General features: G+C 53.5%; 8 protein-coding genes across 8 annotated transcripts; 6 read left to right on the top strand and 2 right to left on the bottom strand.

Annotated features, from left to right (window-relative positions):
- Positions 1-2534: 2534 nt before the first annotated feature.
- On the bottom strand, positions 2535-2776 carry GLOTRDRAFT_131285 (uncharacterized protein; the record flags this gene model as incomplete). The annotated part of the gene is made up of 2 exons (XM_007870126.1): positions 2535-2589; positions 2643-2776. The coding sequence occupies 2 exons, from the start codon at positions 2774-2776 to the stop codon at positions 2535-2537; spliced, it is 189 nt and encodes a 62-aa protein (XP_007868317.1).
- Positions 2777-3269: 493 nt separating this feature from the next.
- On the top strand, positions 3270-4313 carry GLOTRDRAFT_117133 (uncharacterized protein; the record flags this gene model as incomplete). The annotated part of the gene is made up of 4 exons (XM_007870127.1): positions 3270-3711; positions 3782-3861; positions 3920-3979; positions 4035-4313. A coding segment is annotated over one exon (416 nt), but the record flags the coding sequence as incomplete, so codon positions are not given.
- Positions 4314-11720: 7407 nt separating this feature from the next.
- GLOTRDRAFT_122335 (uncharacterized protein) lies at positions 11721-13966 on the top strand (the record flags this gene model as incomplete). The annotated part of the gene is made up of 4 exons (XM_007870128.1): positions 11721-12240; positions 12293-13113; positions 13194-13550; positions 13614-13966. 4 exons carry the CDS (start codon positions 11721-11723, stop codon positions 13758-13760), a joined length of 1845 nt encoding a protein of 614 aa, XP_007868319.1. The 3' UTR covers positions 13761-13966.
- Positions 13967-14453: 487 nt separating this feature from the next.
- Positions 14454-15138, top strand: GLOTRDRAFT_15009 (uncharacterized protein; the record flags this gene model as incomplete). Its single annotated transcript, XM_007869957.1, has 2 exons — positions 14454-14558; positions 14635-15138. Coding segments are annotated over 2 exons (609 nt in total), but the record flags the coding sequence as incomplete, so codon positions are not given.
- A 309-nt stretch (positions 15139-15447) lies between these two features.
- Positions 15448-17297, bottom strand: GLOTRDRAFT_139964 (uncharacterized protein). The gene is made up of 2 exons (XM_007870129.1): positions 17165-17297; positions 15448-17105 (listed from the first exon to the last, which is right to left on the bottom strand). Exons 1-2 carry the CDS (start codon positions 17189-17191, stop codon positions 15657-15659), a joined length of 1476 nt encoding a protein of 491 aa, XP_007868320.1. The 5' UTR covers positions 17192-17297; the 3' UTR covers positions 15448-15656.
- Positions 17298-17670: 373 nt separating this feature from the next.
- Positions 17671-19216, top strand: GLOTRDRAFT_45511 (DNA mismatch repair protein MutL; the record flags this gene model as incomplete). The annotated part of the gene is made up of 7 exons (XM_007869976.1): positions 17671-17815; positions 17876-17962; positions 18021-18420; positions 18483-18653; positions 18711-18825; positions 18886-18970; positions 19032-19216. 7 exons carry the CDS (start codon positions 17671-17673, stop codon positions 19214-19216), a joined length of 1188 nt encoding a protein of 395 aa, XP_007868167.1.
- A 1277-nt stretch (positions 19217-20493) lies between these two features.
- Positions 20494-21727, top strand: GLOTRDRAFT_63589 (Pms2 protein). The gene is made up of 4 exons (XM_007870130.1): positions 20494-20762; positions 20813-20988; positions 21040-21185; positions 21246-21727. The coding sequence occupies exons 1-4, from the start codon at positions 20578-20580 to the stop codon at positions 21390-21392; spliced, it is 654 nt and encodes a 217-aa protein (XP_007868321.1). The 5' UTR covers positions 20494-20577; the 3' UTR covers positions 21393-21727.
- GLOTRDRAFT_107124 (acetamidase/formamidase) lies at positions 21666-23013 on the top strand (the record flags this gene model as incomplete). Its single annotated transcript, XM_007870131.1, has 7 exons — positions 21666-21718; positions 21769-22282; positions 22341-22368; positions 22437-22445; positions 22500-22831; positions 22896-22916; positions 22969-23013. The coding sequence occupies 7 exons, from the start codon at positions 21666-21668 to the stop codon at positions 23011-23013; spliced, it is 1002 nt and encodes a 333-aa protein (XP_007868322.1).
- Between the last annotated feature and the right edge of the window lie 506 nt (positions 23014-23519).

Raw genomic sequence — 23519 nt, forward strand, 5'->3', positions numbered from 1 at the left:
GGGATGCCACGCCACCTGAGCCTGGGGAATCGGCCACACCGCAACTGTTATTGAGCGAGAAAAGGCAATGGCGGCTATGCTTTCAATCCATAAAATACAGTTTGTTATGCACATATTATTGTACCATACCAGGGATATTGATGACGTGAATAGAGTAGTTTCCATGAATTCAAGTTGTCCATCACATTTTCAATGCAATGCCAGTAGTATTGACCATGGAAACTGTTAGGGGGAGGGCACGGAAGGGGCTTCAATGGGTTCGTGTGACCCCAATTGGACAGACAGCTTCGATTACTCACCACATTTTTTTTTACAATAACCCAGCAATTTCAATCTCACAGACTGATACAATAAACTTACAAGTTAAAACCATCAGGCTATGCAGATTTTATCATTCCCGCTACCGTAGGTAGTGGGTCTTGGACCCCCCGGCCGTTCGTACAGTAGGAAACCTGCGATCGTTTCAAGATCTACGCGATTTATTTGACACTATTTGGTGCTTAACCGTATATGGTGAACGGCAAGAGCGGGACAGGGCTTTGGACCAATCAAAGGTGGGGTCCTTGAAGGACCCCGATAGTCATGCCATGTGTCATTCTCTTGCCCTTTATAGCCAAGGTGGCGGATGATTGTCAATGGACTCAGAGACAGAACTGACCTTGCTCGGGGCCTTGGACCTTGCGGTCTCAAGGTGAAATCAGAATACTCTGATGTCAGTTGTTTTGCATATGTAACTTGTATTCTTGAAACCTGAGGGAGGGATGAGTGGACATCTCTCAGGACCCCAGGCCATTGAGTTGAATGCTCAGTCAGAAATAATTGCTGGAACACAGCTACTTTCGCAAAATAGATAGAATGACACTGCTCAGGATGTAAAGTGTTCAACTTGCTACCAAATATCATCTATATCTACGGTAGCGGGCTCTGCCGTGCTCACACGGCCCTACCGCCTTATAAGCAGAAGGGGTACGCGTCTGTGGCCGGTGGACAGAGCCACAGAATCGACACGCGCCCACGTGCACCGTGGTGTGGTTCTCACGTTCGCATTTGCAGTTCGCGAACGCGTTCGGCGGTGTGACCTCCCAGTGGGGTCGACTTTCAGATGATTTCGATCTATTCGGCGGTCACGCGTCACAGGGGTACCTGCCGAAGACGAAATCTGGCGTTTGTCACCGGTCACAGGGCCTCTGGGATCGTGAGACTTACCATATATGGTATCAGAAGCTGGCCTGCGGCGCCACTTCGCACCATATATAGTAAAATGCCGAAATGACGAATCGGTCAGATGAGTCACACGTCACACCGCCTGCCGAATAGATCGAAATGGTACAGTATATTACTAACAATATCCCTAGCATTATCTTACATGGTAGAAATACTGTCCTTATAAATTTGTCGACCTCGTGTAGCAGCCACAACATCTTGAACTTAGTGCAAGTTCTCAAGGTCAATTTCTTGAACAAAGGAGGGGTAAGTTGCCGGCGCCAGACGGCGCTTCACGAGTGATGTCCGTATGGTGCTATATACCCATAGGTCCGGAGTATGCCAGGGCAGACCCTCGGTTGTCACGCTCCCCGCCAGTGTCACAATAGGTCACACTCTGGTAATGCTCCCTAAAAACCCATAACTTTGGGGTTCCACCGACCACTATGGGTTGAGGGAGATTCGACTGTACTCCAGTATTACATCAAGAGCCGCGACAAGGTTTTACACCCTCCATATATTACGGCAGTACAGCTTCCCCGCAGTACGCACCAGCCAATTGCCCCTGCTGAATATTCTAGGTCCGAGAAAACATGGGATATGGCCAATTACTAGGTCCAGAATCCTTCAGCATGCATGTTTTCAAATCCAACCGTCCCTGGGGTTGCTCATGTACGTCGCAACGCACAAGGAATGGTCCTCGGGTCATCAAGAGAGCCCGTCTGAGCTGCCCCGGCCAACCTGTCGGCAGTCAGTGAGCGCTCGCGTCTGCGCGTCAATGAAGGCGGCACGGGAGTCGAGGAAAGACGATGCCCATGCCTTCGGCATTGCAGTGATGGGCCTTTCCCTGCCGCCTTTCTTGCCGGGTCAGACAGAATAAAGAGCGGCGTGAAGCTTTGTGATCAGAAGCAGCGAAAAAGTCCGTCGGGCTCAAATACAGGGGCGCGGGCTCCCCGCTTCCATGGCTACCCAAAAACGCAAAACAATCAGCAACACCACAAATATGCAGGACCCTGGCGAAAGCCGCGTGGAGTTTGATGAGCCTAGGATCGGACGGCTCGACTCCGACGTCGGCGTGGATCTCGACGCCGGCTTCCTTTGCTCCGTTGCTTAGGCGCGTAAAGTCGCAAGTAAACTTTGCCTTTTACTTGTGTGGATTACCAGGATACTATATAATGTAACATGAGCTTGAGATTGTAGTGACATTGCATAGACTGGTCTCACTTCACTTCCGTCCGGATGGAGACTGAACTTCCCAAAATGCATATGTTCGTCATCTGTAATGTAGATGACATTGCATGGAGAATTGATTCTGGATCCCTTGATCTTCTCTATGTCGACTTTCTTCCAGGAACGAAGCATATCCCGAGTATAACCGTGGTCCCCCTGTCTCGAGCATCAGCATCAACATCCGAGAGACAGCTGATACTTCCACTCACGAGCTCTTCTCGTTGAAGTTATTGAGGGACGAAGGAACGATGTGGGCGGCATCCATCAACATTTGCGGCACCGCCGGTACTTCGTTGTCTAATGGAGGCTTGATTTGTACTGTGTCGAGATTAATTGTGGGCATAGTACTTTCCCATCACTGTCATATTTCATTCCAGTGCAAGAGGAAAGCCAGGAGATATCGACTGGGCGAAATCTAATAATTTATCCACGCCTGGGCCAGGTCGAGTAAGTACTGCGGAAGCGCCACGGCTATGCGCGATAGACAGAGCGACGGCAATACATCCTTGACCAGCAGGATTCGGAGCATAGCTGAGCATACCGGAGGGAAGCCTGTACTTGTATCCCTGGTCAGGGCTTCTCCGAGTGGAACTGTGTGTGTCGAGATGATTTTTTCTGCATCCCGCACAAGAACTGAGGTGGCGTAGGGGCCATCTTATATTGCGTTAAAATCCTCTGGAATATATGTCAATACAGCGTATGTCGTCTTGAAGGACTGGGTGGAATTTGAAAACTAGTGTGGCATGGCTGCAGTCTGGCAGCCACAGCCACAGTCGATGCGCAGTCGCGCAGCCACTCAAACTCGAGTGCTATTTCGGGACGATGACGGCGGTGCTGCCAAGCGCAACAGAAACACTTTCTTCTCTCCACCACCGCCTCTTATACCCTCGTGCTCCCGTCTGCGCGTTCCACTTCAGCGTCGCCCTGCTCTAGCTATCATGGACACGAAATCAGCGCCAGCATACCCCATCACGAACCAGCCGGCGAGCCCGGCGGACATGGACCTCTACGCGACCTACCACACGGGCTCAGCGAGCCAGTGCGCACACGGCGGGCGCTGCTCGCACCGACACCGTCTCAACAAACGCTGGCTGCTCGTCTCAGCGCTGGTCTTCCTCCTCTCGCTGGCTCTCGCGGCGTGCGTGGCGCTCGCAAGCCCGGACTCGGGGTTGTCGGCGGTGTTCTTCGGCGGCGGGGAGGGCGTAGGCGGGGAGCTGCTGAAGCGCGCGGTGGACGATGGGACGGGGAATAACAACGGGACGTTCGTCAACCATAAACGTGCGTTTCATATTTCTTCTGCCAAGACTCGTAATTGATCTCGCGGTTCCCTCGTGTTAACACTGGACAGTGTACTTGATCGTTATATTTGTCGGGCTGTTCCTCGTTGTAGTGGCGGGTATCATATGCTGAGTTTCTGGTGCTGCCGAGGTGAGGATTGACTATCGTAGCCGCTTGTTGCGCACCTGACCGCCTTCATCCCAATCAGGCTCTTTCGAAAACCCGCTCTGCTGTCCCTGCTATCTCTGCGCGTGCTGCGGAGGGCTTGGTATGTGTTCATTCGTTCCACCCTAACGCCTTCACTGAGTACGCCTTCATTACAGCCTGCCTGGAATGCATCGGCTGCGGGCTGTGCGCAGACGCTATTGACAATGCTTGATGAGAAAAGAATGGACTTACGCGATGAGCCAGTCCACCATGGACACGTTACGACATTCCTTTCCTCATATCCGACAGGGACCGAGGGACACTGCATTCACGGACACTGGACATCTGCTGTATATATCGTGGATAATAGGTACCTACCTCATCTATCTTGTATTTTGATGTTATACATGATCTTGGCCTGTGAATAAGCATGCAGTATTGGTAAGGTATGCAGGCTACTATCCAGAGACAATCAGTCTATAGTCCGAAAGAGCCGCTTGGTGTGTCTGGAGGTACGGACAGTAGTCGCATTCCTCGACAACTCCGTCTTGACCAGGGTCCAGTTCCTGTTGTAAGCAGTTCTAACAGGCAGTCGAAACTTAGCGAGTCGCTCTATGATGTACACCCGAGGTTTTTGATACGCCCACTCCACGGGGACTCTACCAGTCATCTCGCTGCACGCGCGCCGATGCTGCTTGTGAGTTGATCATGGCCGGTGACGTTAACACTAGTCGACCCATGGCGGGGACACGCTGATGGTGCCTCTACGCTTTCACACCCCAACCTAAAACCCTTACTTTGCTCGTACGGGCTCCGCCCTAAGTCCGAATAATATTGACATTGCTGACTGTGGCCCTGGGTATGTGTCAGATAATAAAATAGGCCTAGGGCAGATGCAGATACACTCGGCGTGCCAATCTCATGAGACAGGCCTGGGGAATGTACCGCCTTGGTCCTAGGCTGATCTCCGTTCGTTCAGTCTTGGGACGGCGATCAGGGGTTGTCCATGTCATCACCTACGGGAGATTGTGAGCCTTTGACTCGAGGCGAGGATGTGGTGCGTGATCCGTGTATCTATCTATCTATGTATTTATTCTTCAGCTCTGAGTTCGGGGCGCATATATCAGTGGCGTTCGAAGCCGGCGACTGGGGGGGGGGGGGCATTCAATTGGGACTTCGAAGTATTCTTTGTTCAAGGCGGGGCGATGCCGAGCTAAGCCCACACTGTAAATGACTTTGGCGGATACCGTGGAACATTGTTCACGACCGCTGGCCGGGTTGTTCGACGGTCCGAGTCCGCGTCCGAGTCGGGACGTGGTAGCTTCATTGTATCTGTGATCGGCCATCACTCACCCATCTGATACTTCGCTAGGCTGTTACAATACGCGACAGCTTGCGAACCCATTCCAAGACAGAGCAAACCCATTCAAAGACAGAACAGCGAACCGAGTACGGACCGTAGACCACAAGCGGGTCGAAGTGGTAGGTCGGACGACGCACCCTGCAGGGTCATTTGCAGGTGGGTACCCGAGAGGCAGAACATTGTAAGCCTCATCATCATTGATACTCTATCATGATCGGGGTTTCACGCACACTTTTCCCCGCCATGTCCGCGGAAGTTACAGTGAATACGCGCGGACGGAATTCCCCAGGCTGCCTGCGTTATACGTGGCAAGTATCGAGTTCGTCCGCGAGCTGTGGATTCAATCCGTCCAAGCATGTCGTCGCTGCAGCGGCAGGAGGTCAACGGGTTCGTAAGCGCCGAGGCGGACGAGCCTACGCTTACGTTCATGCTAGTCCCTCTCGGTTTGTCCGGTCAATAGGTCAGTTTCGTTTGCGGGCGGGCTGCAGCACTGCGTTCGCGGTGCATATATCACTGGCGTTCAAACCGGGGAGGGGGGTTGCCTCGAGATTTTCGACGGTATTCATCAGTCAAGGCAGGACGAACAGGAATTGAATTTGGCAGGTAAATGTTCACCGCTGACAGAGTTATTCGACGGTCCGAGTCGGGGCATGGACGTTGTCCAAGCCTCATTGTATCTGTTATATTCTATGATCGGCCATCACTCACCCATTTGATACTTGGCTATGCTCCCGCAGTCTACACGCAGTACACTTGCGAACCCATTCGAAGACAGAACAGCCCCCCGAGTTCCGACCGTATACCACAAGTTCGTCCGAAATGGTGATAGGTCGGACGACGTTGTTGATAGGGTCGTTTCTGGTCGGGTCCCGGAGGTTAGGACTTGTAAGCATTATCAGTACTCTATCATGATCGGGGATCATTTACGCGCATCTTTTCCGCGTCATGTCCGCGGTAGTGAACACGCCGCGGACGTGATCCCTAGGCTGCTTGCGCGTTCACCTTGTTCGCCTCGCAAGTCTGGTATGGGTGCGAAAGGTACGCGAATGGTAGTTGGCTCGTCGCCTAGTAGAATATGCTGGCGTATGTGGTCCGACGTTGCTAATCGAACCTATTTTGCACAAGTCTCCGAGAGTCGTGACATTGTAAGGTAAGCACATTAATATTAACACTCTATCATGATCGGGGTTCATTGAACGCACATCTTTTGCGCGCCACGTCCTTGGCAGTAGCCCGCTCCAGACGTGGTGCCCAAGGCTATTTGCGAGTTTACGTTGCGCGATGCTTTGAGCTTGGGCGTGGTTTGAATGAAAACGGTAGTCGGTTGTATGACCTACGGACATGTTCATCCGATGCTGCTGACTGGATGTTTCTTAGCCTGGCCCCGGAGCGTCGTGAAACTGTAAGGTAAGCATCACTGACACTATCATGATCGGGATTCATTTACGCACATATTTTCCGCGCCATATCCGCGGCAGTAGATGTGCCATGGACGCAGCTGCGTGCATTTTACGTTGCAAATATTGACGGTCGCTCCGCGGGATACGGATTCAATCTGTCCAGGTATGACGTCCGGCTGTTTCTGGCGGTCAACGAAGTCGCATAAGCGGAGGGGGACTAGCCTTCACTTAGGTTAGTCCCTCTAGGCTTGTTCTCTCGGTAGAAATTTTCCGGTTCTGGGCGGGCAGGCTACAGCTTGGCCGTAGGAAACTTTATGATGGGTGTCATCCGATGCTTCAAGTCTCGCCTTGACAATTTCGGAGGACCGGAAAATTCTAGGGAGGACGGCTTCCATAATATTCATTCCATACTAGGAAGACGGCGCTACAGTCGGCCCTTACCTTCAGGCTTCCGAGTGTTAGGGACTCGGCCAGAGCAGTGCAGCATTCATCCCGTCGTATCCAGTCTAGGGTAGGCAAGGTCGCGTGGCCCTGTAGATACGGCGGCGTGGAATTATTGGCCATTCATGGGTATGTCCCGAGACAGAGCTGATCAGTTATTCCTGTCCGCTTCGCATACGAGCAAGGACATTAACTTGGACTTATCAGTAAGCCCACCTCCTTTCTTGTTAGCCAGGGTGTTGCTATGTGATACGTTGCTCGGATGAGGTGGACGCCTGGCAAGATTTGTGGTCGCCGGCGCCGATGAGTGCAGTTCATGGGATCGCTGACGAGAGTCGCGACATAGTATTGATTTGGTTTCTAGGATCCGTGATCGGGCTTCATCGACGCACCTGTTTTTGTTGTTTTGTCCAGGGAGCTGCCCATGATTTCCTTTGTACGACAAGTCCGACTAGCGGAGGAGGGTCTGGGCATCCAGGCCAAGGCGTGGCCTCGGGACGGTCACGAGGACATCATCTAACGCTTCAAGCTCAAGTCTAGATCTTACCTACAGGGTTGTAGAGCCGGGAAACTCGACTCGGAAACGGCGACATAGCGTTCATTTCATCGGTCAATTCCAATACCGGGACTTCGCGCGTCCCGCCTGCTCTGTTCACGGGCATGTCATGAGTCAAAAGGTATCAATTGACCCGTCCTCAGACGCAGTCTAGTCCGCAGACAGGGTGAGTGCGGATTAAGTCTACCTGTTTACCTTGTGCAATAGAGAACCAATATCCTGTCAAACATGGTGCCTTCCAACATTGATCTGAAGCCGCGGAGATAGAAGACACGTATGTGGACGTGCAGAACACCGCGTTCATGCATTTCGCATAGGTGATTTCCGTTTTTCACATGTTGAAATAAACGGATGTCTGTCACGAAACATCTGGAATTCACTTTACTCGCGGTGAGAGCTGGGCCTTTCAGAGCAACGGCGAACTGGAATGACCAATACAGTACGTACAGCATTCAGCGGTTGACCCATCGCTACCCACTCTCGGTAATGGAGAGCTCTCGGTCACCATGTACAACGAGACGAAGTGCGCAGTCGGAGAATAGTATGGCCCGTCCGTGCGGCACGATGATTGTGGCAGACCGCGGCGCCTAACAACATACGCGAAAAAGACGGAGGTGAACATCCTTTCAGGCAATCCTGTCGCATTTACCGTATATCCTTATGGCTCCGGTACGCACCGGGTATTACTCCATGTCTGCGTTACTTAAAACTTGACGACGGGCGGTCCCATCACTTCAGGGTTGCGGCGTCGGAGGGGAAACACCCTCCGCGAATGCTGAATATCCATATTTCGTTACCCGCAGTGGGCGGCAGTACGAACTCCGTTGGCGACAAGTCGCGACCTCGAGTACGTGAAGGTCAGGGCGTAAAGCAACTGAGATCGAGGCAGATCTCCAGAACTTGTCCGAACGCCACTGGCGTTGTCCGGACGGGGATTGCCGTTGCACGTGGCACACGTGGCCGACGCGAGTCGCGTGTCCGACTGTGTCCGAGTCCAAACTGACTCTCCGTATATTACAGGTCTGCCAGTGGATTCCCTAAAACGCTTTGAGGTTCTGATCTATGCACGCCGAACTGTTCAGCTTTCTCCAATCGGTCTTGCTGCTCTGCGAGTTAGAGCCCGAGTTTCCCCCGTGAGTCGTTCCGACCCGTCCTTGGCTGATCCTGCGAGGCTCCGTGCGTTCTGCTACTTCACTATGCGTACTTGCCTTGCCGGATTCATAACCAGGTCATTAAACTCCTTTACTCCCGGTCAAGTTCCTTGTGCGTTATTACGTTCATTGCGCTCAAGTCTTGACGCCGGCGTCCTACTCGGCGTCTTTCCTATCGTTTCCCCAACGGATCCGCACGTCAGCAAGGCTCTCCTCCTCGTCGGAGGCGCAACCTAAATCTGATTATACACCGGACGTTCTATCCTCGGGCATCAGACGCAGATCCAACGACGTAGGCGCGCCAAGCCCTCGCGCGACGTACTCACTTTCCGACGGGTTACCATTCTCAAATTGACTCGCATTCGTTGCGCATGCTCAGGACTGCCGGGCGCCTCGCTTGTTTCCCCGTGTTGTCTCCAAGAAGGCGCTTCATCCTCGAGCCTACCACATGTGTGTGGACATTCATACGTTCTACCGCCAAGGGGGCTAAGTGCTGGCTGCTCGAGATGACTACGTTCTCCGCTGGATTCGCGGTCATTATTAGGACCATTTAATCGCTGTCGACATCAGTTCGTTGCTTAGTCATGGCTTAATCCCGCTGACAGCTGTGGTGCTCCTTGTATGCAGACACTCCAGTCATGGCACCCGTCTGAGCTTTGCGTCTTGAGAATGTCCGACGGCACGATACAAACGGGGCATACCGACGGTGGCGTCTCTTCGTACCGCCGGACAAGAATACTCCGGGTACATGCGAGGAACTTGTATCCTAGCATCCTCGCCCGCCTTTGACAACTCGCGGACGTCATAAATCAAGCATCAAGAATCCCAAGCGGCCACTGCTCTTACAGGAGTATTGAACCGCCTCCTCCGCCCCGCACGCAGTATACCTTATCCTCATCCAAGGCACATTCCCCGCCTTTCCGCCCGCCAGGGTCTCGACGATCCTTTCATTTCATCTCGGGTTCTCCCTGGTAGCTGGCACGCCTAATCCCCGCATCCCCTCCAACGCGGACTTCTCCATCTTAGTCTATTCTTGGGCGCGACAATCCTATGGGGTGGGGGTGGCTGCGGCGGGGTTCCTCTTTACCCTGTGGCACTCCGCGCTATTCCATCTTCCATATCGTTCTGTTCTGTTCTGTTCCATGCTATCTCTCTATCTATCTATTTATCATCCTCGTCATATTCTTCTGTTGGGCTATCGGAATAGGAGCGGGCTGGGAAGGTAGGCTCCGGAGAAGCTTGTGCACTCACGGTAAGTAATTGAGGATTGGTACCGATATAGCTGCAGATACGCTTTCCGCGCTGGATCTTGCGGGGACCGGACGGTAGGCGGCGAACTCGCACTCAGCTTTTGCTGCGTAGTGTTATGCGAGTATTTATGGGCGTCCCTCTTCGTCATGCACTGCCGCACTGGAGATGGGGGCACGCGCATTCGCACGGGTGTAGCGGTGGTTAGTGCGTTTGAAATCTCTTTCCTCAAGTGCAGCTAGCTATCCGTGCAGCCAGTCGTCCATGCAAGCATTTTCGCGTTCATGTCGGATAATTGGACGGTTCGCGGGATCGTGCAGGGTGCTCGTGTCCATGTCCGTGTGCCCAGATCTGATATGGACTCGAGAGGCTCTACAGGCGCCGACGCTATTAACATCGTCAATGCTGAATGCTAGGTGCTGAGGTAGGTATCATACAGCTTCCGCGTCCGCGTTGGCCTCCTTCCGACATTGTTTGGCCTTTGCATTCATGTATGCAAGCTATGTTTATCCGCTGCGTCCTGTGACCCGGGCGTTTTATATGACGAAGGAGGGAGCGGGTTACGTTGGCTGATAGCGCGCCGGCGCGGGGGGATATGCTCCGAGAAAATGGGAGGTGTCTTTCATGGTTTACCTATGCCATGTGAATTTGACTCGGATGGATGTAATGATAGTTCGATTTGAATTTCTCTGGTTGAAGGAGAGCGGAGGCATTGAGGGGGGCGATGAAAGGTGGATACTGGGTAGTGACAGGCACTTTCGCTGCAGTAAGTACTGGCAGACGGTGAAGTCGCTGCAGTGCTCTAATTCGATATTCATGGGTTAGTGAAAGCTAGGTTGATGTAACATTGACATACGTAGTATTCTATTGGAAGGCGAGGCGATGTGTGACGAAGGCGTTCCTTCCTTCCTATTACAGTAGTGCCAGTTCTATATATGGATATGTCCAAGGCATATATTGATTTCCTTTTTTCTGTTTTGCTTCACTGGTACTTTGCCATACCTCAGATAGAACGACAAATAGCTCACCTTTAAGCGATATATTTCCCTCTGTCTCAAACAACCATGCGTACACTACGGCTCACCGCTTTGCCTGCTTCGCCACGTTGACGGCGTCAATCGGCAGCATTTACATACTTCATCTCATCTTGGAGTCAGAGCCGTAAGCCGAGATGAAGCGTTCGATCTCGGTGCAAAGTGTGTGCTGTTCGGTGAACAAAACGGATCGCGACAGGTATTTGCAGTGCTCGTTACGATTCGCCGGTCAAATCTGATGGGTTTACGACCTCCTTCTCAAGGCCGTGGTGGCATCGATGCGACGGTGAGAAGAGGCGGGGCATGCTCGTGTCGGCTGCATTTCGTTGTCGGTGGGAGTCTTTCCGTCTGAAACTGTGACCTGGTGCAGCAAAGCAACGGCGTTGCGAGGCGGGGATTTGCGCGGAGGATCATATCATATCACGGTGCCGGCGGGACAGGACGAAAGGGGCCGCGGACGGGGATCAAACCTGGGTCGGAAAAGGAGATGGACGGCATTCGGAGACGGGCTTTGCTCTGGTCCACGCCCACGGAGCGACGGCACTTCACCGCGTCTGACATGACTGCAGGGACCCAACTCCCCGTCGCTCGTTTGCACTTCATCACCTGCCCGTCTCTGACACGGCCCCGTATATAACCCGCCCCCGCGCTCCCCCTCCCCCCACCGCCATGCCCCGCCTCGACACCGTCAACGCTGAGATCCTCGCCCGCATCGCCTTCTACGCCGCGACCAACAGCGAGCTCGGGCCCCCCGCCGACCTCCTCGCCCTCCTGCTCACCTGCAAGTCGATCCACGCAGCCATCAGCCCCCCGACGAACTATGCGCTCTACGCCGATGCCTTTCGCGCAAAGTTCGATGTGGAACCCGTTCAGCGCCGCTTCCCTGACCGCTGGTCCACCGACAGGTGCCTTGCGAAAGAGTTAGTCAAGCGCTGCAAGATGCTCCGCCGAATGCGCAGGCGCGAGGTGCCCTCCCTCGAGCAGCTCACGGACGATCTCTGGACGGCGTACCTGATGATGCTCGAGCATGATAAGCACAACCGCACCCTGCTCGTCCGTTGGGCGGGTATTCGTGAATTCTTGTGGCAAATCCTAGCTGCGTCCTTGACCAGGGGGTTGTTTGATTGGTTCAATAATAGAGAGGTCGCATCCTTAATCGTGTGGCTATTTTGGATGAGCATGGACCGTGGTGAGTCTACATCGCATTTGTACCCAATATAAAAATCCTCAATTACTTCCAGATGACCTGCTCCGCGAGCACCCTCGCCGGCGCCTCGAGCTGCAAAGGCTCCTGCACCCATTCATCGTCGCCTCCTTCAAGTACCCCTCCTTCCACGCCCCAGATCTTCACCAACTGGTCCCCCTCGACCCCGAGGAGCACCCGCCGCCGCCCTCTCCGGCGCCGACGCAGCCCCCCGTGCGCACGCTCACGCACTTTAGCCACCCGCTCACGATCGCGTGCCCGCCACTGACCGCGGGCGCAATCCTCTGCTCCGCCGCGCGCACAGAGATGCAGCTCGCACTCGACACCGCCGCGGGCAGGGCCGGCTGGCGCGCGCTTACGCACCGCTCGGGCGTGCAAGTATGCACCCGCGCGCAGCGGGACGCGCAAGGCGCACTGGGCCCCGCAGTTGAAGACCTCGAGGAGTTCGAGAACCGCTGGAACGTGCGGTGCGCGTACGAGCCCCTGCCGGGGGAGAGCGAGAAGAAGATACTCGGGAGCGAGAGGTGGGAGGAGCTGTGGTGGCGCCTGGTGGGCTGCGCGGACCCGTACGGCGACGGCGGCGCGCTGCGGGGGAAGGTGTACGAGTTCGGCGCGGCCGCGGGGCGCTGGCGCGGGCGGTACGTCATGCCCTCGCAGGAGCCGTTCCTCACGCTCCTCACGCGCCCTGCGCGGGTGTCGGCGCTCGACGTGCCGATCACGCACCGCCCCATGTATTGCACGCTCAAGGAGCACCACTGCTTGGCGGACGAGCAGCCGCTCGACTTGGGCGCGGACGAGTGGGGGGCGGACTTGTTGAATGCGTGGCTCCCCCGCGGAACCGAGTTGGTTGAGCGGGAGGTGGGTACGCCTTGTTTTGTGTTGTGTTTTGCGGGATGGACTCTGGTGAGACGGTGAGCTGATTGTATGCGTATATACAGGACCACCTCGAAATCTACGACCCCGTATTCGACCGCATTGTCAGGTATGAAACTCTCGCCCCGCCGGGGTCTTCGCACACCTACCTCTCCAAATCCGCCAAGGCGGAGACCGTGTGGATGGACGACAGCGACTCCGACGACGAGGGCGACGACGGGGATCACGCGGACGCTCACTCGAACCCCACGTACATCGACTCCGAGGACTGGGAGGACACCGTCACGCACCGTTCGTCGGGCGTGTCGGACATCATCCTGACGGGCGAGACGGAGCATGCGCGCGGGGTCGCGTGGGGCCGTTACAAGTTCGTCGGGCGCGTGCGCGCGTGGGACGGGCTGGTCTGCCTGCTCAGGACGCCGGTGAGTATATGCGCTCAGGATAACTTGGCGGAATTTTCGCTGAGATGGCTCGGTGTTGTGCAGGCGGACGCGGACTCGGCGGTGCTCGGGTGCTTGGTGTTCCGCGGGTACGTTCAGGGTGGCAACTTTGTCGGCGTGTGGAGGGACGTGAATACTTCTCTGGAGGTCGGCGGGTGGGAGTGCGGATTCGTGATGACGAGGGATGAATAAATGGCCGCCTCACTCTTGGGGGAACCCAAAAATGCCTCTGCCGCGGAGGATTTCTTGCCAATGCTGAAAGACGTTCATGTTATTTATTTCCATCACCCCATGCATACCCTCATCCAATCCATTGATCACGATTTTTTTCATGCAATTTTGATGTGTAGCCTAGGTCAGATCATTCAAGTACTCTGCCAATGTATCATCATAATAACCTCCAGTTTCCCGCCACTAGTATTACTAAATGACGCTTAAGCACGCCGTCCTACTTTGTAGTGCTTTGCCCGATTGTTTTCCCATTGAACATCAAGGACTAGTGACCTTGCCGCAGCTGACTTATCGCAATTTCTTCGAGTGAACGAACTACAGCTTGGATCGCGCTCCATCGATAGGCCGAACGTGCGTTCTCTATCTTTGGCTGTAGGTTAAGGTTAGACGCTCACAGTGAAAGAGAGAGGCAACGACTCGGATATAGGTGGTCTATTGAAGGCTAGAAACCACACCACCATCAAGGCGTGTTCACCCTCTCACCACGTTCCAGATGGAAGCAAGCGAAGTGTATTATAAGCTCAATGGCAGAAGCGATAGTATCTTTGGCTCCCCTCCCTACTGACCACCATCGATATGTTCGCCCTGCGCAACGTCGGCACCCGTAGACGGAACCTGGGGCTCCTGGATCGCCCTACACTGGAGGAGACGCGGCAAGTCGCCCGCGTTGCGACTAGTATTCTGGAGCGCAACGGTTTGTCCTGCTGCGTCTTCGGGAGTATGGCGTGCAACCTGTACGGCACGACTAGGACGCCTAATGTACGTCCCGAAATCGATCATTGGACTATAAAATCCAGGATCGTCGACCGCGGTTTACTGATACATCGATCTGAAGGATGTGGATATAGTGGTCATGACCAGCTCGTACACCCAGGAGGAGCTGAAGGAGCTCATCCGCCGCTCGGACAGCCGGTTCTACCTCATCAAGCCCAAGACACCGAACGCCACGTACCGGGTGTTCTACTTCCGCCTGGACGGGTACAGGCGCAGCTGCAAGGTCGATATCCTGCTCCCCGGCATCATGAGCATACCGACCATCCCACGCGGGCGGATCACGAAGGTCCACGACATCCCTGTGATGCCGCTGCCCGCGCTGCTGCTACTGAAGCTGCAGGGATGGTCCGACCATAAGGGGTCTACGAGACCCGATATGGTCGACAAGCAGTATGTCGATGTGCAGGATGTCAGCGAGCTGCTTCGTATCGCGCATAACAGAGATCTTTGGATGCCCAGTGAGACGTGGTTGCCAAGTGCCTTTCTGGACATGGGGGAGGAAAGAGTCGAGAGGTTTGTGGAAGAGTATACATCCACCAGTGATCCGTGGGAAGCAGTGGGGTATGATACCAAGTGACAATGACTGAACGTTTCTCAATTCAAGTAGCTCATACCACCCATCTGACCATGTACCATTAGCAAGCTTACACTAGTCGACTCACCACAGAATCATGGCTCGGCCTTCATCAGTGTAACCGTTATATTCCCGGTTATTCTTACGCTCGAACCTCATCATGTACATTTCTTTTTCCTGCCTTGGCTGTAATGGATTTAACCGCTTAATTAATAGCCTCGACAGACCCGTTCTGTGTCAGCTACATCACCGAAGGCATACAGAAAGGGGCGTATTTCCCTCAGCTCGCTGCCACAGGACCCGTCATCCTCCTCCGGTCTTGCTCCGTTTTGTGCTCTTCCCTCAGCCACCCATATCTTCGAAGGGCATTGGCACGCAGTGGCCCGTCCCACTGATGTGGATTGATGGAAGCGTGCGCACCGAGCTACTCCTCCCCTACTGGGGGAGCGAGTTGGGAGCGTCCCACTGAGACCAAGAGGACTGTCGTGCCGCTGCAGAAGTCGCGGCGTTCATCGTTGTGTAGCTTGTGTGAGCTGCGCGCGCAGACGCTCCATCTCCAGTTGCAGCTCCCTGGTCCTCTGCCTCTCCTCCTCTCGGGCCGTTGTCAATAAAGCTGCCACCTCGCCCACCTCCTTCCACCGGTTGGAGCACGTCGTGAGATCCCAGTCGGCGATGTAATGTGCACGGTGCTGCAACGCGTGAGAGACCGTACAACTGACCGGCACGATCTTGCTGAGCGAGTTGGCCACAGAGTGCACTTCTTCGATGTAGGACGTGCCGAAACGTAACGTCTTCAGGGCGCGTCCTACCTCTTTATCTTCGGGTATATCCAACATGTCAAAAGCAGGCTGGGTCGCGTCAATGTACAAGCCGATCTCCTCAATGTTGGGACATTCGCGGAGTAGCGAATTGAGCGCTCCTAATGTCAGAGCTGACTTGACCGTAACGAATGGCTCAGGGTTAAGTACAATACTCTTCAAGTTGCGGAAGCGAAAGGCGATAGTGTCCATATCTTCGTGAGATAACTCTAGAACGCGGTCATGAGATATCGTGAAATGCTGGAGGTGTCGCATTTGAAACAGCGGCTCAATGACTTTGATATCTATCGGTTCCATGTCGATTTCCACTTCGTCATCGTCGACGATCATTTGTTCGTCCGCGATTAACATGGAGCAGCGGAAGTCGAGGATTAGATTTTCAAGGGAGGGACACTGAGTGCAGATGCAGGTGACGACGCTGAGAGCGGTGTCAGCAAGGAGTGGTGTCACTTCTTGGAGGTGAAGCGTAGTTAGGTTGTGCATCGACCAGGTAGACCCCATGTGGTGGAATTCAGGGGTATGGACGGCTATCTCGAGGCTCTTCAACGCAGGGAAGGAGTCGCTGCTCAGGCTAGGGCGGAATACTTCCACGTCTTCCGAGTTCCCGTAGGATGGCGAACTAATATCGGAGTAATAGATGGTCTCCAGGCAGGGGATTGTAGCAAGCGTTTGCGCCACCTCCGGCGTGACATAAAATATGGGGAGTCCGAGTTTCCGCAGCTTCCTCAACTTTGGAAGAAATTCGAGAAGGTCCTTTTGGATCAATTTGAGGGGGGCAACAGAACGGAGCTCGAATGTATCGAGATCAGGCATCCGAGCCGCGACGTTGGTGAAGAAGGAAGACAAGGGATGAGAGTATCGCACGACTTTCGGGAGGTACCAGATAAACTCCCGTATGCCTTGATGCAGAAACATGACAGAGTCAAACGCCACCACCGTATCCTTGCAGTCCCAGGTAAGGCTGGTCAAGCTGGGCAGTATCGTTGCCGTAGTTCGCGTCATGCCCATATCCTCCAGGGCTTCATGACTGATTTCTTCGAGGGGGAAGTTCAGAGAGTATTCAAAAGTTATGCGGCGAACGCGACGCGCATATGTCAGGAACCGCGCCCATCCCGCGGGATCGGGTAACCCCTCGAACATCTGATACGAAGAACGATATATTAGTTGCGTGAAGAAGGTATCGCGGAGTTTAAGCTCACCAGTTTATAGGAAGGGGAGAGGTGCATTGGGCAAAGTATTGTAAACAGGTCGCATGGGCGCACGCGATGATTTTGCCACAAATTATCCAAGGCAACTTCGGACCATAGTTTGCAGACCCTTGCACTGACTGCGAGTGCCCTAGGACTGTCGTTCAGAAACGTGAGGATATACCTGAGCAGCTCCGGCGTGGCGAATACGCCTCGTACGCTTTCCATCGCGGCAGGAAGTGCCAATGGTGGAAAGCGAACGCGATAAAGGGGCTCACGAAATTACGATACGATCACGTGTGGATGGTGGGCGCGTGTGGCGTTTGTTTGGATATGTTTAGTGATTGTGCAGCGGTACGCGCTTGTGGCGCATGCGACAGGATTGCTCGCCTATCAATGAGGAGGCTTGTATCTAGCCTACTTACTAGTACTGTGTTCCAATTCGACCTCACATCGTTCTGGTGTTCTTCTGTTCTCGGAGGTTCGATAACAAACTCGTGTCAGTTAATCTCAGAGTCATGACGGCGGAAGGGAATGGCTCGATAAAAGTAATCGACTCCCACTCTGTGCATAAAATCACGTCGGGACAGGTAGTGATCGACCTGCAAACGGCGGTGAAGGAACTTGTTGAAAACAGCCTCGATGCTGGTGCTACAAGCATTGGTAAGTCATTCATCGTGTCTAGCTATGCATAGAAATTGATTTTTTGGACACGGGTCATAGAGGTCCGCTTCAAAGACTACGGACTAAAGTCGGTGGAAGTTATCGACAATGGCAGCGGGATTGCGCCGGAGGACTACGACAGTGTCGGTACGCCCAGCCCGACCAATTCCTCTGATTGCCCGCTCGTTTCGCTGACGCGTCACAGGTCTGAAACACCACACGTCGAAGTTAGCTTCTTTCGAAGACCTATCAACCGTCCTGACGTTCGGATTCCGGGGCGAAGCACTCTCCTCTCTATGTGCTCTCAGCGAAGCTGTGACAGTAACGACTGCCACCGCCTCTGAGGCACCCATGGGTACAATATTGGAGTTGGACAGGAACGGGCGAGTGAAGAGTCGGAGCGAGAAGACGGCGCGGCAGAGGGGTACGACTGTTGCGATAACGGGGTTGTTCAGGCCTCTACCAGTGCGTCGGAAAGAGCTCGAACGAAATGCGAAGCGGGAATTCGGGAAAGCACTCAACCTGCTCAGTGCGTACGCTCTCGTTCCCTGTGCAAAGGAGAACAAGGGTGTCCGTCTGACTGTGTCCAACCAACCTGAGGTCGGGTTAGTAATATATCGTCTCACATGTGTTCTTGAATGTGATTCCACTCATTTGATTGTTTTAGCCGCAAAACAGTCCAGCTACGTACAGATGGTACCCCTTCGACAAGAGCCTCAATCTCCTCCCTATGGGGGCCGAGGTCTTTAGAGAACCTAGTGGATCTCGATCTCTGCTTTCAGGTACAGACGGAGAAGTCAGTCCTCAAACGGCGAACGATTACTGAAGGAGAAGACAGGTGTGCCACGCTTTCAACTTATCATGTTCATGGGATTGGACGACTCAACATGCACAGTGGCACACAGGTTCGAGTCCGAGGGCTTGTCTCGAAGTTCGCAGTTGGTTGCGGCAGAGCGGCTACAGATAGGCAATTTTTCTACATCAATGGGCGGCCGTGTAATCCATCGAAGGTAATCCTGATTTTGCATGACCAGGGTCGCTGCGCTGATCACAATCTCGCGATTCGCTAGGTGCAGAAGGCGTTCAATGAGGTATACCGCACATTTAATGCTACTCAATCGCCCTTCATTGTAGCCGACTTCATTCTCCCTACCAGTGGGTTTTCTCAGCCTACGGTGCTTGAATCACAGATTAACCGAAGTACTTCATTGACCAGATACATGCGACATCAATGTAAGCCCTGACAAGCGGACTATATTCTTGCATAGCGAGAACAACCTTGTCGCAGGCCTGAAGGTGAGTTGTATCTTGCGGAGCATCCTTCATCTCATATTCTATGCGATATTTATCAGCAAGAGCTCGAGGAATCGTTCTCGCCCTCCCGGTGTACGTTTGATGTGAATGCGTCAGGGACTCTGAGCAAGCAAGCGACTCGACGCGCGTCTGATCGGATTTTGAGTGACGCCCGGAATTTAGACGCTGTACCTGATGTGGAGTCTCCGTTGTCCAGTGAAGACATTACCATGGATTCAGCTCTCCCGTCATCTGCAGGCGTGAGTGGCCAGCTCGCTAGTTCCTCCCCTGTTTCGCGAATCCAAAAAGAAGTTGCAAAATCTTTCGTTGTGACTGACACAGATAATAACGAGGGACATAACTTGCTCGATGAAGGGCCTTCGAGCTCTGCTCGCGACGATGTCAAGGCTCCGATGGATCCTCTTGACAGGCCGTCCCCTAGAGCGCCCAGTTTGTTGTTGGACGAAATGGTTGCATCGCAGTCTTCTAGCAGCGATCGAGGTCATATTCCCAGAGACTCTCGTTTACCAGCTGGCGTGGAGCTTTCTGGTTCGCCATCTGCTTCACAGATCCCGGTGTCCAAGCCTTCGCGTCCGCCTCCTCAGGGGCCCCGAACACCACATCCGCGTGAACCTCGAGGACTCGATGATGCACCTTCCTCGAATGTCTTACCTTCCCGTCGGACCTCCGCCACTAGGCCTTCAAGCCGCTCCCGTGCCGATAGCAGCGCACCCGTGCAGATGATTCTGGACACCTCAGGTGCTTCCTGGAACTTGCGACGAGGTTCGGGCGAGAAAGAACGTCCCGTGAAAAGGCCACGACTGGATGCAAAAGAGGGAGTCGAGGCTAGAGAAAACTTGAGAACGCGCATCCGCGACTTTGCGAGGAGGGGTAGCCAGGTGGTTCCTATGGAGCTTGATGAAGGCGAGGACGACGAGGCCGAGGAGGAAAGAGAGGACAGGGACTTGCAACCGCTGCCAGAGAGGGAATCGACTGCTGGCGTAGATGAAGAAAGTCACTCTGACGCGGACAGACCACCCCTGTTGGACGAAGCTGACGAAGGGACCGACGTGCGATCAAGTACACCTCTCTTTCTGGAGGGAGCAGAAGAAGACGAGGAGGAAGACACTCCGAACATCATTGTAAAAGCAGAAGCCGAGGAAGTCGTCGTCGACCTCACCCTTGGTGCTGTGACACTTGAACGTGAGGACAGTGATGCTGTCTCTGCTCCCATTGAAATTATCCGGACATTGAACGACGAGGAAGTTGCTCTGCGATTTGATTTCTCTCGTGTCTCTCAGGTTTGGCAGGATTTTAGGGCTAAATTGACGTCCCTCCGCAGCATCCAAAACAGTGCTGTGGCTCGGAATACTATCCTCGCCGCTGAAGCTAGCATTTCCAATACCACCGACAATGCTAAAGCCACGGATGCACTGTCCAGGGTCATCGACAAGCAGGACTTTTTGGATATGGAAGTGATCGGTCAGTTCAATCGAGGATTCATCGTTGCTCGCAGGGTAGAGCGCGCTCCCGGCCATGGCAATGTCGTTAAAACAGACGACTTATTTATTGTCGATCAGCACGCCGCTGATGAGAAGTATAACTTCGAGACACTGCAACAGACTACAAAAATAGAGGCACAAAAGCTGTTCAGGTGCGTACCCTCCATCATTTTCTGTGATGTCTAGGCCGAATATCCTCTAGGCCGGAACACCTGGAGCTAACCACAGCCGATGAGTTGCTGGCCATGGAGAACATCGAAGTACTACGTTGCAATGGTTTTGATGTGACTGTGGACGAGGATGCGCTGCCTGGCACAGGACAGCGGCTCAAACTTATGGCACGACCTGTCAGCAAAGGCACTGTCTTTGATATGAAAGGTTTGTTCGTGCCTATGGTCCCGTATTTTGTTTCGCTGAATCAATATCCAGACCTCGAGGAGCTTATTGACTTGATGCGAGACCGCCCTGCAGGTCAGATTGTAAGATGTTCCAAGGCTCGTGCGATGTTCGCTATGCGTGCCTGCCGGAAGAGTGTCATGATCGGAATGCCATTGACCAAGAGTCAGATGACTACTGTGAGTAGAGGTATTGTGAAGAGGAGACGTTGCTGAAACTGATCTGATCCGCGTATCAAGGTGGTCCGACATATGGGTGCCATTGAACAGCCGTGGAATTGTCCCCACGGCAGGCCTACAATGCGGCATCTATCTGATATTTCGAGTACTTCCCGAAGACAGCATCGCTCGATGCCCGTGGATTGGGCAGCATTCGCGCCAGTGTGAATGCTGCATTGTGTTATGGATGTTGGCTGTGATAAGGCCCCACGGATGCGCGTTACACCTAGGAAACTCCTATGTTTCTCCATTTCCTCGACCATGATCGTGCACACACGTGGTAGACACCTCGAGAAGATTGTAGCCTCGGTGTCTTTCTCTTGACAGCTCCTCGGCAGAGATAACTCGTTATCATGCCACGATTCGGGGACCCGTGATGGCCCATTCCGTCGATGAATGGATAGGGACCGTGTCGCTATCATAAGATTAGTGAATCCTACCATGTCGATACACAGCGTCAGACGTGAACAATGTCATTTGGCCTGGGATAACAGGTTGGTCGGATCCAGTGCATGTGATGATCAATACTACAATGCACATCTAGTATCGCCCCCGTTGTCCGAATTCAATCGGGTCAAACGGTGGATTTCGACTGTCTCGATGCGTCAAACGGACAACTGGAGCCTAATTCGACTACCGCTACGTTGGACTCCCTCGTTTTCTCCCAGCTAGACCAAGTGAACGGGCCTGTGTATGTCGAAGGTGCCCAGCCAGGCGACACCCTCCAAGTAGATGTGCTGTCCATCAAAACTGGAGGATGGGGATGGTCAGCTCTCATCCCTGGCTTCGGTCTCTTAGCCGATGAATTTCCTGAACCGGCGCTGAAATTGTGGAAGTTGGACCAGGCCGGAGGATTTGCTTGGTTTGACCAAGCAAAGGGCATCAAGATACCTCTTAGGCCTTTCGCTGGCGAGATGGGGGTTGCAAGGGGTGTGAAGGGGGCCTTCTCGACAATACCGCCGTACAATACGGGCGGAAACGTCGATACAAAGCACTTGACAGTTGACTCAACCTTGTTCCTCCCAATAGAAGTGGAGGGTGCCCTGTTTTCTATAGGAGTGAGTACTCAGCCCGATCAACCTTCGCTCCGCTGAGCGGTACGCATTTTATACACAGGACGGACATGCTGCGCAAGGGGATGGTGGTAAGTGGCAGTAACGTTCTTGGCGTTCTGATGCCAGTGCTTTGATTAACAATCTCTCATCTACATAGAGGTTTGTGGTACGTCTTTCACGTGAACAGCGTCTGGCGTCGTCCGAACGCTGTGTCTACCAGGAACAGCAATCGAGACGCCAATGAAAGTGACTGTCCGTCTCACTGTGCGGAAAGATCGGCCGTATACAAAGACTCCTCATTTCTCTACCTCCGTCTCAGACAAAGATGAGCAATATTACTGCACCACGGGCGTAGAACCAGGTATGTATCTGGATTATGTTACCCATTGGACCTCTTCTGACACATCCCGCCCGTGCGAGCTAGACATGCGAAAAGCCGCACAGTCTGCGGTCAGACAAATGATCGACTTCCTGTGCGCAGAGCATAAATTGCATAGAACGGAGGCCTACATGCTATGCAGCGTTGCTGGAGATCTTCGACTGCATGAGGTGGTACGTCGATTCCATTGAGCGGTACTCCCAAGGCTTCCGACTGAGGCCCCTGGATCCTATACAGGTTGATATGCCGAACTATGTTGTATGTCGCACAGTCTCTTATCCCGAGGCGCAGCTGATATATAGCTCCACAGGTGGGCATGATGATGCCCCAATCAATATTCGGTCACGCCTCTTGAGGACAGCAGTTCAACCCCGATGTATCCGGAATATGAGATAGAGCTGTGCGTTCCTGCGTACGGCGTCATTCCCTTGAAGGTGCAGAGATAATGGAGCAATCTCTGTGCCACATACGGTATGGCTAGCACTAGCGCTATTGCCATGACACTTGCTGCATATCCGCGGTCCAGGAGATCAAATACGGAAGAATCATGCTAGGTCAGTAGCTGTAGGCGTACACTTGGTAATCAGGATAATGCGGACCCATATTTGCTGCGAGGCAAGTTAGTTTGAACCTGACAGATTGTAGCGTGACCGCGAGGAGCGTGTAATATTAATGGCTGTCTGTAAGGCAGTAGCTGCCAGCGCCGCAATCGATAACTTCAATATAGAGTTGCGTCGGGCGTACAAACGCTGATGTATCTGCTTACTCTTGATATCCCTGGTATGACATATCAGCCATTCATCAATTACATGCACTAGTGATCAGGAGGTCGTTACTGCATGTATATGGTCTAGGATGTTT

Source organism: Gloeophyllum trabeum, assembly GCF_000344685.1.
Source record: "Gloeophyllum trabeum ATCC 11539 unplaced genomic scaffold GLOTRscaffold_00011, whole genome shotgun sequence".
Lineage (NCBI taxonomy): Eukaryota > Fungi > Basidiomycota > Agaricomycetes > Gloeophyllales > Gloeophyllaceae > Gloeophyllum > Gloeophyllum trabeum.

Bases quoted from the DNA above. Each gene is read 5' to 3' on its own strand.
- GLOTRDRAFT_139964 (XM_007870129.1), bottom strand. From the start codon at position 17,191: ATGCACCTCTCCCCTTCCTATAAACTG. The intron at 17,106-17,164 runs GTGAGCTTAAAC...TCTTCGTATCAG, and splicing joins TCTCCCCTTCCTATAAACTG to ATGTTCGAGGGGTTACCCGA.
- GLOTRDRAFT_63589 (XM_007870130.1), top strand. From the start codon at position 20,578: ATGGAAGTGATCGGTCAGTTCAATCGAGGATTCATCGTTGCTCGCAGG. The intron at 20,763-20,812 runs GTGCGTACCCTC...AATATCCTCTAG, and splicing joins GAGGCACAAAAGCTGTTCAG to GCCGGAACACCTGGAGCTAA. The intron at 20,989-21,039 runs GTTTGTTCGTGC...ATCAATATCCAG, and splicing joins CACTGTCTTTGATATGAAAG to ACCTCGAGGAGCTTATTGAC.